Source organism: Coccidioides immitis (assembly GCF_000149335.2).
Source record: "Coccidioides immitis RS genomic scaffold supercont3.5, whole genome shotgun sequence".
NCBI classification, from domain to species: Eukaryota; Fungi; Ascomycota; class Eurotiomycetes; order Onygenales; family Onygenaceae; genus Coccidioides; species Coccidioides immitis.
In genome coordinates this window covers 2,766,160-2,780,278 of record NW_004504307.1, presented here as the reverse complement: position 1 = coordinate 2,780,278, position 14,119 = coordinate 2,766,160, and the positions used below count along the sequence as shown (strand labels likewise).

Below are 14,119 nucleotides of genomic sequence, written 5' to 3'. Positions count from 1 at the left end.
GTCCAGATTTGTCCACTCTCATGGTGATGTTGCGAGCCCAAAATTAAGTCACAGACATGCCGCTCGTGTTGGGCATGCCAAGAACTTCTGGCCTCGGCTGCAAATCGTTGCGACGAGCTTTTCTGGCGATACTATGGAAGCTTCAGCCGCAAAGTCACAATGGCCTGGAGCGAATACGACCTGAGATGTTGGCTTATATGTATTTATTGGTTAAGCCTATTTATGTGATGACAGGCCGAAGGGCTGAACCCGCAAATGAATTCATCTGCCTGTAACTTTCCCTCACAGGCTGAAGCAATCCCATGAACGCCAGCTCTGACCTTTGAGCCTCACGAGGCAAAGATACCCACAGCTCGGCGGTTGAAAGAACGATGATATCATTTCATCTCAACCGGCTTTAAGCCTGATCTTTATCGACAGAGCACAATGCTCTACACTTTTGATGTAATGTACGGAGTACTCCATACAATGACAAACCATGTTTGGGTAACCAGGTATTGTATGTACTGTACAATGCAGCGCGCCTTACAGCTCATATATTGCTCTTGTCTCAGCCCTTTTTCAATGGACAAATTGTGAAAGTGGAAATTTGACAGCTATAACTCTAAGTTGTAAGTTGGAAGGTTTTACAAGAGGCCATCATGTGCTTCCTGTAAAAATTCTGGTCGCTCTTAGTTTGCGAATGTTGTCCTTTGCCGCGCAAAGTGGCTTGCCGCCGCCGACATCACGTTTCTTCTTTTGGAAATACATACGGAGTGCATATGTTCATGATTTGCTGCGACGCATCTCTGTAAGTGTCGCCAAAACCGCAAAGCAACATAAGAGAGTTGAATGAATTCATGTGGTCCCCTAATAGAGCCCTTCCAGTCGTTTCCCATAGAGGCATGGAAGCAGTCAGGCAATGTTTCTCCTCAGGCGTGTCTCTCAAACCACGGAGCCGATCTTTTACCTCTTATCGCACCGTGAGAGCCGAGTCGCTCGTGTCAGCACCCTATGAGAGACATCCATATGTAGTGGATCACATGATGCTCCCGTTTGTAACTAAAGCGCTTTAGCCACACCACTGCGAAAGCTGAACGGAGTACGGAGCAAGGAACACGGTGAACAAGCAACTAACTCACGACTTTGAGGTTCCAGCTTCGAATCAGAAGACTCTCCCGCCGCCGTTAAGCGCCAACCCCAGCTGAACGTCCAACAAACGTAATCTGAGCAACACGAGCCTCACCACACATGCCCGAGCCGCAGTATTACTTACGCTGGGTCTTCCTTGCCATTCCCTGAGCATCGCGGATGGGGCGGTAGTTAGAGCGGGAGATCTTGCCGAACAATAGCGCAAGAGTTGCCTGGGAACCAAGCATGTCACGAAGCTCAGTAAACGCTCCCGACATCAGATTTTGGCGTCAAGGGCCAGATTTCCCCAGATTTTCAACCCGTGGCTCCTTATTTGTCAACCCAAGCCACGGCTTCAAACTTTCGCGAAAAGGTTTCGCCAAGGACCTAGAGAATCAAATGGTGGGTTTGTTGACTCGGACTTTTGGCGCCAGAATTTCTCCGGAGGCGATGTTGTAACCATTTCATCGGAGCTTGCAGAAGTTGCCCTCTTGGGGGCTGACGGCAAACCGGGGGGGAGGCACGATGAGAGGGAATGGCATGTAGCGAAGCCCAAACCGGAATTTTCCGCTGGGACGGGCGGACCTGCAGGGCAGTCAGCTTGGAGGAAATTGTTCCTGTTTCATCTCGTTCTGGAAGATCCTGGCGTTGGGAGAGAACCGTGAAACCAAAGAAAAGCTGGGGAAAACCGGGGCCTGCGGGTGGATACCGCCCATTGTCCGCGTTTTTTGCTGGCGAGTCAGTCGTTGCGGTGGAGCCACGGAACATTACAGCGTGGACAGACTCCGGGCGGAAATTACAAGCGCAGTACGTCGGTTCCGTATGTTCCGTATTGACGATACCGACAGCGCTGCAAGTCAGAAGAGCTGAGCACAGACCCTCCCAACGACAGGACACCCAGGCCTGCTTTCCGCTCTGCCCTTCGATCGACGGCTGGGACGTGTATTTTCCTCTCTCTCTTGCTGTTGCACATATCGATGTCGCCAGCGCCGGTAGAGCGCCCGCACACCTAGTCCAGCCCTTCAACGCAGTTTTGAATTCGGCTAGCTGTGCCTGACCCTGTAACGTTTACAGTTTTACCCCTTGAGTTACCAAGGAGCGTTAGGTCCGAACTCCGGGGTGGCTGATTAAGCTGGAGGTTCAAGGCCAACAGCTCCATGCCGCCCTCTGCCGAGAACCCTTGCGCCCCGCGATTTGCTGCGGATTTTGGCCACTGCTTAGTCAAAGGTTACGTCATAAATCGGGGAAATGTCACTGGCCGGCCTGGCTGTGGCTGCGAAGTCCGCCATTGTTGTGGGACTCACCCTCCAATCAGGACCGAGGGTGGGTGGCGCCTGCGTCGATTCTATGCGCATCCAACCGCCACCATTGGCCTGGTCGGTCTGGCCGGTAGCTCAACGTTTGAAATACCAGTACGGAGGACCATGCAGGCAATCGGATATTACCATCTCATCCGTACGCTGGTGCCTTTCGCGTGAAAGAGTCGACTCAACTGTGTGCACGCCGCAGCTCTGATCATTGGTTGAGATCAAATTACGTAGTATCTTTGTGGGACAACGAAGAGATAAGATAAAGATCTCCCAGCGGACTTTTGGTGCTGACGAAAGGGTTGAAAACGGCGCTAAATGTTGGCGCTAAGAAGGTTGCAAGGTCTTGCGGAGGACATAAACTCTCGAGACAGTCTGAGATCGAGTCCCCAGATACTGCATGATTGACATGCCAGGACCGGGCCAGGGATTGCAGAAAGAGGCGAGACGTACCTAATCGTAGGTGCCATTATAGCAACCCTCTCCAGCTCAGAATTCAATTCCTTCCTCCTCTCAAAACACACCTCTGCCTATCATCAACACAGAAGGGCGATGCAGGAGAGATAGTAGCTAAAGCAGACCACGGTTGCCCAAGCTGATAACAATCTCATGCCCAGAAGGCTGGGTATTCAGGATAGTAACAAGAGACATGGGGTTCCCAATAGAGTAACTAGGTGGCCGACGATGCTGCTGCTCGGATACAACCGAGGGCCATCGCTTCACATCTTCTATGACCATAGTTGACTCGAGACACATCAGAGAGGATGCTCACGTCTAAAAATCCAAAATTGGCCTTTCCTCCATATCCAGATTTTGTCGCACGATACCTTTTTACGATAGAAAAGTGTATATCGAGATCATGGAGCACGGAGTGTGTAGAAATAAACAACTGAGTGCGGCACAGGCTTCTAACTCTGAATATTACACTCATCGGCGAGTAAGTATTCATCCCGGGGAGGTAAACGAACCCACACGCCGCAAATTGCGGCCAAACAACGCCTTCCTTGCCGCGGTCATTGTATCGAGGTAATACTTCCTATGACTATACCACCACGTGTACGGAGTGAACACTGATGTGGCTATTTTAGAAGCATTTCTGTATGTTCGTGGAGGAGGCCATATTGAAAGGGATATAGCACTTGTAAGTAGATGCGTGTCCTCAGCCCGCATCTGTAAGGATGGGATAATAGGCTTGTGAATTAAGGTCTTCGGGCAGCGGGTCGGCTGAGGTCATGCCATCAGTATAGCATTGAGAAAGCCCTTCGCACTCGGGCGATTGATAAACTTTCCACAATTGTGCAAGGAAGCTCTAGATTTCATGATCTTTAGCTTTGTCACATTATCCAGCCCCATCCAAATTTGGCCGAGTGGCGTATCTGGAATGATGGATATGCATCTTTGGCCAAAGCCATCCTCTATGTTAGAATAGAGAAGTCTTCGGGTTTGGATAGAGGTGAGTTCCACTACAAGTGCTATTGCCTTTCACTCAGATTGACTAATTCTTGTACCAAACTTTGTGATTGTAGAATGAATCTCACTCAACGGTGACACTGTCCATCTGCTCGCTTAAACCTGGATCTATTATATATACTCCCACAGGAATGTTCTTACCAGAAAAATAAGCAAGCTGAAACCACAGTTTCCCAACTATGTGTAACATTCATGCTCCTGGACATTGGCAGCGTAGAAGGGGAGCTCCGGCAACGAGCTCGCTTGCCATTAATGGAGAGGGGCAATTGACAGTAGGCTGGAAGGAAGTGCTTGAAATGAGTGTGAACAGATAGCTGGTAGACACCTCACTGTGGAACAAGTAATGTTATCATGGTATGTGGACCATTTTTGAATTGGCTATCCTGTCCCTTTCGTCTAGTTTATCACTGGTCCTCTCCTTGTTGAGTACTTTCTTGCAGGGATAAGAGTTATGCTAAACAATTTTTAATGTGTTTAAGCTTATTGCCTAGGGGTGCTTAACTGCAGCAAGGAGTGAGGCTACACAATACATAGAGCCATTCATGCATCCTTTGTCGCTTGCCCTCACTCTCCTGGTGCTTCTTTCGTACTCCGTAGAGTTAAACCGGGTTTCGAGTTCATGGAACATCTATAATAGTCTGGAACGTGCCAAAGAAAGAAAAAGAGAGAGAGAGGGAAGGGGAATAGTCCGGGAGAAGGAGGCTCCATGCCGTTCAGTACGGGAGGAATGCGATTTCGGCCCAGCTCCGCCGCGAGTTTATAGGCTCTGCACTCCGAAGAATTTCTATAGCTGTGAGGTGGTGAAAACAGTGGCTCCGACTCGAGCAGGAGGGGAAAGCATGCAATGGAATGAATTTTCTTTGATATTGGGAGGCGGCACTGGGCGTCTCATCATGTTCCTTTGTCTCAAGAATTCTGAGCTTTACCGGCGTGAGATGCAGGATACAACGCTAGTACTGGCATGGTTGCCAAGAAGAGTATGGGTATTCACGCCTTGCGTACTCCGTACAGTACTTGACTCCGGACACTGTTCTTCCCGCGCAATGTTGCACAGGACCATCGATGACTGTATTTATACCAAGACGACAGCTACCCACCCACTCCATACACAAGCATCTCGTAAATGTGTGGGCGCCAGATTACGAGCTGGCATCAAAATAGGAAGTTGGAGCTTTGGAAGCAGGGGAATTGATGTCTGACGGGAATTCGCAAGGTCGCAACCAGCGAAAAGACGAGCTGGGGTTTGGGGTTGTGGAAACATCGTTTCGGCGTCTGGAGTTGTCATCCACAAAGTCAAACCGTATTGCTGTGGAACCGACCGGCGGAGCGTGGCTAGCGCGGTACCAGCTGTCCCGTACCGTAACCTAGCGTGGACAGCCCGTACCGTACGTATGTACACCCAACCCTTACATAAATAACAGGCCCACCGGTATGGAAGTAGTCAGCCACCAGCCGAGCGACTCCAGGAGTTATTCGTCAGAAACGAACCTGCTCAACCTTGCACCCAAGAGGTTCAGACGTCCATCGCCCTTCGACTCTGGAGTATTCTCGCTCTGCTGAAACACCTTGTGAGTCAACTACCAAGCTACACTCACGGGCCATCGAAGCAATCCTCACGGTCGAGGTCGACAATTGGAGCTCAACCTCTTGTTCCTGAAGTCGTCCCGTTTACCGCCGAGCAGTGACTCTGCCCGTCGTTGATGAGGGTTCCAACCGAAGCGCTTCGACCCTGAGCGCCAGAGCGCGAGCATCCTGCATCCTGATTCACTGACTCTTCGCTGGCGCTTTACCTTATTGAACAGTCGTCCATTTCATCCATTAGAATCGTGGCGAACCACCCAGCATCCCATCCTCGCATCGTGCTGCTTGGACACCTTGTTTCCCGAACCCAGCGCCCTCTCCCTCGAAGTGGAATTTCGAATTGATTACTTCCCACTGTTCCCGCAATTCTAACCACCAGCTGACAGGGTTTATGCTTAAGTCTGGAAATCGATAGCTTATCCCTATTTCACCCTCGCACCCGGGTCTCTGGCATCGAGTTTCCCCCTCCATTCCCTGCCCGTACTAGTTCTTAGCTGAAACAGGTATGTGATTATTCTCAGAATTCCCGTCATCCACCCCATAGTCCTTCCCGCTTCCATCGACCCGGCTTCCTCGGCTGAGTTGATTGGCTCGTTCCTCTGCTATTCAAGCAAAGACACCTGTGCCTCAGCCTTGCCATGTGCTAACCATCTGTCTTAGAAAAAGCGGATGTGGTAAAGCTGCCTGCCTTCCCCCATTTATATCTGATCCTGCGCAATCGGCCCAAGCTTTCTCCTTCACCCTAGATTCGGCCCATCGAGAGAGCCGTGCTGCCAACGCTAATTCGTTCCTGCTGGATTTTGAATATAAGATCGGCTTTCCGGATGCTCTTGAGTGAAGCATCCACCGGGTGTTAGAGATTCATATTTGTTGATCAGGATTAAGATGATGGCAGATCAGAATGTTGCCGGTAGTCAACAGAGTCAGGACCTCGTGACAATCAGCGAAGTTGTGAATACCGGTCATGGTAAGGCACACACAGCACTGCTTCTTTGCTATTTTCAAATGCCCTGCTTATCATCATTCTCTTTCGACAAACAGGCAGCAGCAATGCAACGGCAAGCAACAGGGGTCAGAAGGCTGATATACCACCGCCAAAGACCGAGAAGCCCCGGCCACATGTCTGTGTAATTTGTACTCGTTCTTTCGCACGTTTGGAACATCTCAAACGTCACGAGCGATCTCATACCAAGGAAAAACCATTTGAATGCCCGGATTGCACAAGATGCTTTGCGAGAAGAGATCTGTTGCTGAGGCACCAACAGAAGCTGCACATGACTACAACACCATCATCTCGTCCCCGTAACGTGCGAAGGGAAAGTACAAGTAGTTCCACTCGCGTTAGGAAGAATTCGATTGTGAATGGGGGCAATAACATGAGGCCAAGGGCCAACACCATCAGCCATGTTGACCGACCAAACGTGGGAATAATCAATAATCCCGACTCGTCGAAGACGCCGCAAGCTGGCCATGCGCATCACCCAAGTCTTAGCTCGGTGCCGAGTATGCCGGGGCTGGAGTACCGTGGGATGCCTTCTGATAACCGTCACGCCACGATAAATGGTCTTACCAAGCTTGATACGACTGCCATCCCCCCTAACATGTGCGACGGTCTTCGAACAGCTCCGGTTTTTGGTAGCTTTGGCTCTGATTTTGGTCTTGGTGACATGATGCTGGGCCAAGGAAGCACTATCAATCCCGCTCAACTGCATTTCTCGGGTTCTCCCAACACCTTCCTGGACACTCCCACTTCCCCATTTACTCCCGCGTTCTCGAATATGCCGGCCGCCCGAAACATGTACGATGACGATATCAAGTATGACGGCTTCGACAACATCATGAGGCTTAGTACCAACGAGTCCGCCATTGACAACTCGTCTCCCTCGGCGATGAGTACGGGGAGCCCAAGTGGTATTAGCGAGGCTATCTTAGACACCTCCAATCACATCATAACATCGTCCTCTGGCCCTTGGTCGAGCACATTGCTCTCTCAGAGCCAGCCTAGTCAGTTTGGCTTGGATTTTCCTCAGACCACGTTCCAGGATCTTTCCGCGCACACTGGAACGGTATCTCCGAAGTCGCTCCTGACCCCAATTGCTGACCAGTCGTTTTCAACATCACCATCTCTTGGGACAATGGGAACTTCGGTCCTATCCGGCCTTCCCACTAACATGTTCCAAAATGCATCACCAAGTGCCACAGGATTTGAGGCGAACTTTTTGCAGACTGGGTTGCCGTCATATGCAAATACGATTACAGAATCGACTCGCCAGGCCCTTATGACAACTCTCCAGCGGCCTGCAACGTTTACTCACCGTCGATACTCCCAACCAGCATCGTCTTCGACCTTTCCAGCCGGCAATTTACGGTCAGCGATGTTTGAGAACACTACATCAGCTCTGCCAAACACTAGTGACCTCCAGCGTTATATAGGCGCATATATTACCTATTTTCACCCTCATTGGCCGTTTCTCCATATTCCAACCCTTGATTTCAAGGCGCCGGAACATGCCAACAGATTTAAAGGGGCTAATGGGTATGGCAATGCGACGACATCGAATCCTTCGGGGGACAATGGCTGTTTGATACTCTCAATGGCCGCTATTGGTGCTTTGTATGAGTTCGACACCGCGACTTCGAAGGAGCTTTTCGAATCTGCGAAGAGGATGATCCAACTGTACCTTGAAGAAAGACGCAAGGCAGACTCGGGCATTCTTAATCGCTCGAATTCTGGACGTGACAACTCAGTGCAGAATACTCCTTTATGGCTGGTTCAAGCAATGCTGCTTAATGTCATATACGGACATAACTGCGATGACAAAACGGCAGCTGACATTGCAAGCACCCACTGTGCGGCCTTAGTAAGCCTTGCGAGAGCGGCGGAACTCACCCAGCACCACCCCCCTGAGAGTCTTCCAGCAGATCAGTTTGGTTATGCTTCAACCTCAATTGACGCTCATCTAAACGGCAACTACATGGATTTTTGGAGCGTCCAGTCGCCGGAGGTCTCTCCAGAAAGGATCGAATGGTTGAAATGGAAGGTAGTAGAGGAGCGGAAACGGACTTTATATGCTATCTTTACTTTATCGAGTCTACTCGTGTCTGCATATAATCATGCTCCCGCTCTTACTAACTCTGAAATTCGTCTAACTTTGCCATGCGACGAAGAACTTTGGGCAGTGGATTCCCCCGAAGCCTGGGTGGCATTGGGTGGCCAAGCGCACGCGGAACAGAATGCAGTTAAATTTTCGGATGCCTTGAAGAAGCTTCTGATAGCAGGACAACACAGCCATTCTCCGCATAGCCAATTTGGATCTGGTATGCAAATGGACGGATTGCCTCCCACAGATCTTAAACCGAGCCCTTTTGGATGTTTGGTCCTGATCCTTGCTCTCCACAATTACATTTGGGAAACCCGTCAGCAGCACATGGGAAAGCAATGGACAAGTCAGGAAACTGAAGCCCTATATGTGCATATTGAGCCCGCTTTCCGTGCATGGCAGGCCGCCTGGGGTAGCAATCCGCATCGCAGCTTGGAACGACCAAATCCGTTTGGTGCGGGCCCCTTATCCGCGGATAGTATACCTCTTTTGGATCTTGCGTATGTTAGGCTTTATGTCAATCTGGGTCGATCCAGGGAAGCCTTTTGGCAGCGTGATTGGAATGCGATGGTTGACGAACTTTCCCGATCCGCCGAAGTTCCCCAACCTTCCAGCGGAAGCCCTGGCCCAGAATTCGCGCAAGATCTACTCGCCGAATTTAATACCCTAGATGTTGGAGTTTCCAATGATCCTAGCTTAGAGACACCGTTTCAAGGAACCTCTTGTCGTCGAACAAAATCATCAAAAAGCGAACGGCATCTGCGAAAGGCTGCGTTCTATGCAGTGGATTCCATCAACATGGCGGACAGATTTGGCAACACTTTTTTTGAATTTACGTCCAGGGAACTTCCACTTCAGAGTGCAATGTGCCTATTTGACTGCGCGCAGGTATTGGCGGAGTGGATCAGTACTGTCCAGGACCGGGTTGGGCCCTATCTGGGAATTCTTGGCCAAGTTCCCACCGATTTGAGCCAGGTTCCCGTACTCATGCTGCTGGAAGACGAAGATTTTAAACTGATTCAGAAGATCGAGGATTTTCTCCATAGCGTCGAAACGAAAATGAAAGACAGCGCACCGAGTCCATGTTCGAGCAGCGGCGAAGCGTGGGATTGCTTGCCTAGCTTGATGGAAGGTGGATATGCGACCAAGGTCTCATTATCAATAGCTTATTTGCTGGATCGTGCGGGAGTCTGGCCTGGTAAGCATTTCCACATTCTTTCTCCCGTCCTACCCTTTTTGTTTTGCTATCATAGCTAATCGTTGCTTATAGTGATCAAGTTAATGGCCAGGGCACTTGAAACTCAAGCACGTCGTATGAGAGACCGAGCCCAGAATTCCCTCTCTGGCTAAGCTTAGTTGGCTCTACCCTTTCGCATGAGCCTTGCAGCCTTTTGTGAGCCCGCGGATGCTTGTGGACTTAGTGAAAATACCTTGTCATACAATTTCTACGCGCATACTTACTCTCAGTCATCGGGCGCTTCGATTTCGGTTGATTGACAACTTACCGTATCCAACCTTAATGCCCAGAAAGCTTTCCGATACGCCTTCCCACTTTCGATCTGGTTTCTTTCCAGCTAACGTTTCGTTCTACCACGATTTGGGCCATATTTGACGGGCGTCTGGTGTCCAAGGCACATTTATGTTTGATTTGACTTCGCCATCTCGTGTGATCTTTTCTCCATCTGGGATTTCCACTGGTGTTTATACCTCTATGACCCACTGATCTATTGAGAACATTTCGTGTCTGATGAATCTAACGACCTGATCCTTTCCGTCATGGCAAAATAGGCCCTGTTTTAATAATCTTGTGCTCTGGTTTCCTGTTCGAAGTCACGTATCACTTTCATTTCATTTTACCTAATTCCCCCGCAAGCTTTCCTCGCACCATTTTAACTTTTTCTAGCCATTCTCGTCTTCGCTGATAAAGCTCTAGAATATACCCAAAATAGAGCCTGGCATCACGAAAGGTTGATCTGGTGCAAGACTCGAGGGTTCGTGACGAGGTCGATGCATGGACTACGGAAAATAAAAATTCGAAAGAGTTATGTGGATGTTGGAGAAGATGATGTTATTTCGCGATTTCCGTCAGGTACCCCTTTCTGCATGTCTATCTTCGCTTTCCCACCCCTGCACCATCCTACGTTGTAATGCTGGCGGTTTTATGTTTTACTTTCTCTCTTTCTTTTCCCTTCCCATTTCACCTTCATTTATCCCCTTTTCTGCATATGCCCTGATCTTTTTTAATGTTTGTGTCCACTGCATTCTTTGAATTTCTGTGTTTCTTGTTTGGCCATTTGTTGAGAGTACGGCCTCGTTGTCTCTAGTGCTGTGACTTGGTATGGAAATGCCACATGACGGATGAAATGAAAACAGATTTGTGATTTGCAATTGGTAGAGATGTAATGATAATAGTAATGGTAACGGTATGGTGGTGGTAAACCATGATGTCTTCAGCAGGAGAAAATCAAGGCCAATATTGCGCCAAAATACATCGCAAACGTGCAGGGGCAAAAAGGGTAAATTTTATCATCAGTATTGCTTACTACTCCACGCCATAATCTAGAAGCATACTTTGTACACATCCATACACCCCCAACTTTTGGTAGCACCTATTTGTTTATACAATAATCCGCTCAAAGGAATATTTCCCAACAGCTTTGCCCTTGAGGTAACTGAGATCACGCTGACTTCGCTTCTTCACTTCGCCTGTCGACTTGATCACCTTGGTCTTACTTGGCTCTTCAGCGGCCATGTCACTGGCAGCGGTCATCTTCAAGGAGAGAGGGAGAATCTTCGAGTCAGTGTTCAAGAGCCCGGACGAGTCCGCAACATCGTCATATACTAATATCTGGGCGCCATTGACGCGCTCCGTGCGTTTGACACGCCAGCCGACTTCTTCGGACGACGATACTTTGTCTTTCTTGTTACGTTGCTCTGCCTTGGGCTGAGTGATCTTCTTCGCCGTTTCGCAGCAACGGATAAATTCGCGTAGAATACCCTTTAGATACGTCGCTTCTTCGACACCAGCGAGGGCAGCGGATACTTCCGATTTCATATCCGCGATTAGGGACGCCTCGCTGCCTTCTCCTCCGGCAAAGCCAGCGGCTGATACCCACCCGCTTGGTCCTACGGCATCGATACAGGCATTTAAGAGCTCCACGATAGCGGAGAGAGGGAGACGAGGGATCTTGGAACTGGAGAATGCAGGCGGAGGGTCTTCTGTAAATCGGGATGTGTAGCCGCCGGCGGCCAGGGAATGGCGGAGGTGGTGAATTATGGAAAGGATGTCGGAATTGGAAAGGACAGATCTAATTGAATGTGTTACTTTGTCGAGTGGATGAGAATGGAGTTTTAAGAGCGTCAAGTTTAAGCCGGATACTGCGTCTGTTAAAACCGACTCGGATCCCCGTGGCTGCTTGGCAGTTGCGGGCGTCACTTCTGCGGTCGCGTTCGCATCTCGCTTCTGGGGGGACTCGGTAAGAGCCTTGGGAGGCTCTGCTGAGTTAGTGGAATGAGAGCGTGCAACCTCCAGGAGCAGCTTCAAAGAGTGGCCAAGCTCCATCGTGTCTAAGTGAACCGGCCCACGTAGAACAAGGAGTAGCATTTTTATTGAACGGCCTGACTGCACAAGTGCCCGAACCAAAGAGCCATCTGGGATCGTGGGAAGAATTCGGTCAGGATTAGAGCTACGGAGAGCAGCCTGAATATTTCCCAAACTCAAATGCCGTGAATTGACCAGCCATTGTAAAGTCTCGAAGGGTACGAAGCTGATGGCGAGTTTGGGTGTGTTTGACTCGCCCTCAGATCGCAGAGAGAAAATTTTAGAGAGCAAGAATGAGATCCTTTCCAAGTCAATGTATTCCTTCACATGAGGGAAGCCTTTAGGCTTCTCATCAGCACCGGGGGTTAAAGAATTCCAGAACGTCGTTTTCATAATCTGGTCGAACTTTTCAGGATCCTTCGCCCTCACTGCAGAATCCAGCTCCGACATTATTTGAGCCCATTTATTGGCAACGGCTTTATCCGTGAGCCCAAGCGGCGTCATACACTGCAATGAATTGCCGTCCAACGCTGGTCGTTTTGTTTCTCTGTCAAGAACTGCTACCCCTTTTCCAATTGAGTCGATGAGTAAACCGGCCCTTTGCCTCTTCCGGGAGGACTCGCCCCAGTTCTGCATCGTCGTGAGATCAAAAGCGAGTAAGTTGCTCCCGTAGACTGCCACTGACACGCTGGATTTCGAGAAATAGGTTATGAACTCGAGAGACGAAGGCGTATCCATTTGCTTGTTGGAGCTGACATGTGAAATTTCTGCTATGGGAAGATCCGCCTGCAATGATCGATATTTCGCGTCATATAAGGAAACTGTTGACTGGTTTGCGCCGATAACTAATCGCTGGGAGATTCGCATGACAGAAGAGAAGGTGGCGTTGTTAACGATCATATGAGAATCTACCTCCGGAGTATAATGCGATATATTGTAACTGATATAGCCTCGATCAAACGATAGCGAGAGCTCAGCTTGATTTAAGTTTAACACCCAATTAATATTGTCGGCATCTAGGGGCGCTTGTCCAGGTATGTCTGGTAATGTCATCTTCATGAGATGCTTCAGCTGTTGGCTCCCATTCGCGGCAAAGCCATTCGTCCAATCATGAGGGGATATTGAGAACAAATGTACTAATGCCTCACTTGGTAACAGAGTCTTCGCTTGACGAGGATGCGTGACCACCATCAAAATCGAGGAGATCTCGGATCCAATTCCACGTCCATCACCCAGTATGGAGGCAATCAAATCCTGTCTTTTCCTAAAGAGGACTTTTTGAGCCTCTTCGAAGCTCACAACAAAACATGTGCGAACTTCATATTCCCCGGAACTCTCGTACGCTGGGTGCAAGATGCTCCACCTTTGGGTTTTGAGATCAGACGATAGCTTCTGTACTCTGCCATTTTCGTGAACTGTAATCAGATCGAATGCTGCTCCTTGACCTTTCAGAGCCTGAGCTGTAGGCACCACAGTCGTGAAAACCACTGGGCTCTCACTGTCTTCCAAGGAAGAGACCAAGGTCGAAAAATTAGCTGAACCTCGTTCCGACGAACTGAATTCTTCAACAAAGCATCTAATTTGCCTCTCTGGCTTATTCATGGAGCAATATGTGTATCTTTTCACCGTGGATGTCGCCGCGGATTTCTCTTTCACAGAGCAAGGTGCGCATGATATGGAGGATTGGGGCGGAATCGCATAGGACGATATCAGTTTCGGAAATTGAACCTGTGCCAAAAATGTTAGCCTAGAAATCCGGAGCGAGAGAAAGCGGGCATACATTGTATATATTCACACTCTCGCCATCAATAGCAGCAGCAATTTCATATCGCTTTCTTTTCTTACTTCCGGCGAGACTGTACACCTCCGAAAACTGGCATTTGCCCGTGCCTCCGCTTAAGGGACGCGGCAATTGTGCTAATAGCGAGGGCGCCTGCAAAGCCATTGTCACAGGCCTTGATTTCAGAGTTCCAAGCTGGCAAGACGGCCTCCACGACAGGCTGCTCGTT

At 49.4% G+C, this 14,119-nt stretch overlaps 4 protein-coding genes across 4 annotated transcripts; 2 read left to right on the top strand and 2 right to left on the bottom strand.

Annotated features, from left to right (window-relative positions):
• Nucleotides 1–569: 569 nt before the first annotated feature.
• Nucleotides 570–2,399, bottom strand: CIMG_12342 (uncharacterized protein; the record flags this gene model as incomplete). Its single annotated transcript, XM_012358346.1, has 2 exons — nucleotides 570–2,169; nucleotides 2,343–2,399. 2 exons carry the CDS (start codon nucleotides 2,397–2,399, stop codon nucleotides 1,498–1,500), a joined length of 729 nt encoding a protein of 242 aa, XP_012213769.1. The 3' UTR covers nucleotides 570–1,497.
• A 2,679-nt stretch (nucleotides 2,400–5,078) lies between these two features.
• On the top strand, nucleotides 5,079–5,572 carry CIMG_09397 (uncharacterized protein; the record flags this gene model as incomplete). Its single annotated transcript, XM_001239775.2, has 2 exons — nucleotides 5,079–5,246; nucleotides 5,309–5,572. 2 exons carry the CDS (start codon nucleotides 5,079–5,081, stop codon nucleotides 5,570–5,572), a joined length of 432 nt encoding a protein of 143 aa, XP_001239776.2.
• Nucleotides 5,573–6,353: 781 nt separating this feature from the next.
• On the top strand, nucleotides 6,354–9,919 carry CIMG_09396 (C2H2 transcription factor; the record flags this gene model as incomplete). The annotated part of the gene is made up of 3 exons (XM_001239774.1): nucleotides 6,354–6,435; nucleotides 6,510–9,767; nucleotides 9,840–9,919. The coding sequence occupies 3 exons, from the start codon at nucleotides 6,354–6,356 to the stop codon at nucleotides 9,917–9,919; spliced, it is 3,420 nt and encodes a 1,139-aa protein (XP_001239775.1).
• A 1,082-nt stretch (nucleotides 9,920–11,001) lies between these two features.
• Nucleotides 11,002–14,109, bottom strand: CIMG_09395 (uncharacterized protein). Its single transcript, XM_001239773.2, has 2 exons — nucleotides 13,891–14,109; nucleotides 11,002–13,838 (listed from the first exon to the last, which is right to left on the bottom strand). Exons 1-2 carry the CDS (start codon nucleotides 14,053–14,055, stop codon nucleotides 11,187–11,189), a joined length of 2,817 nt encoding a protein of 938 aa, XP_001239774.1. The 5' UTR covers nucleotides 14,056–14,109; the 3' UTR covers nucleotides 11,002–11,186.
• Between the last annotated feature and the right edge of the window lie 10 nt (nucleotides 14,110–14,119).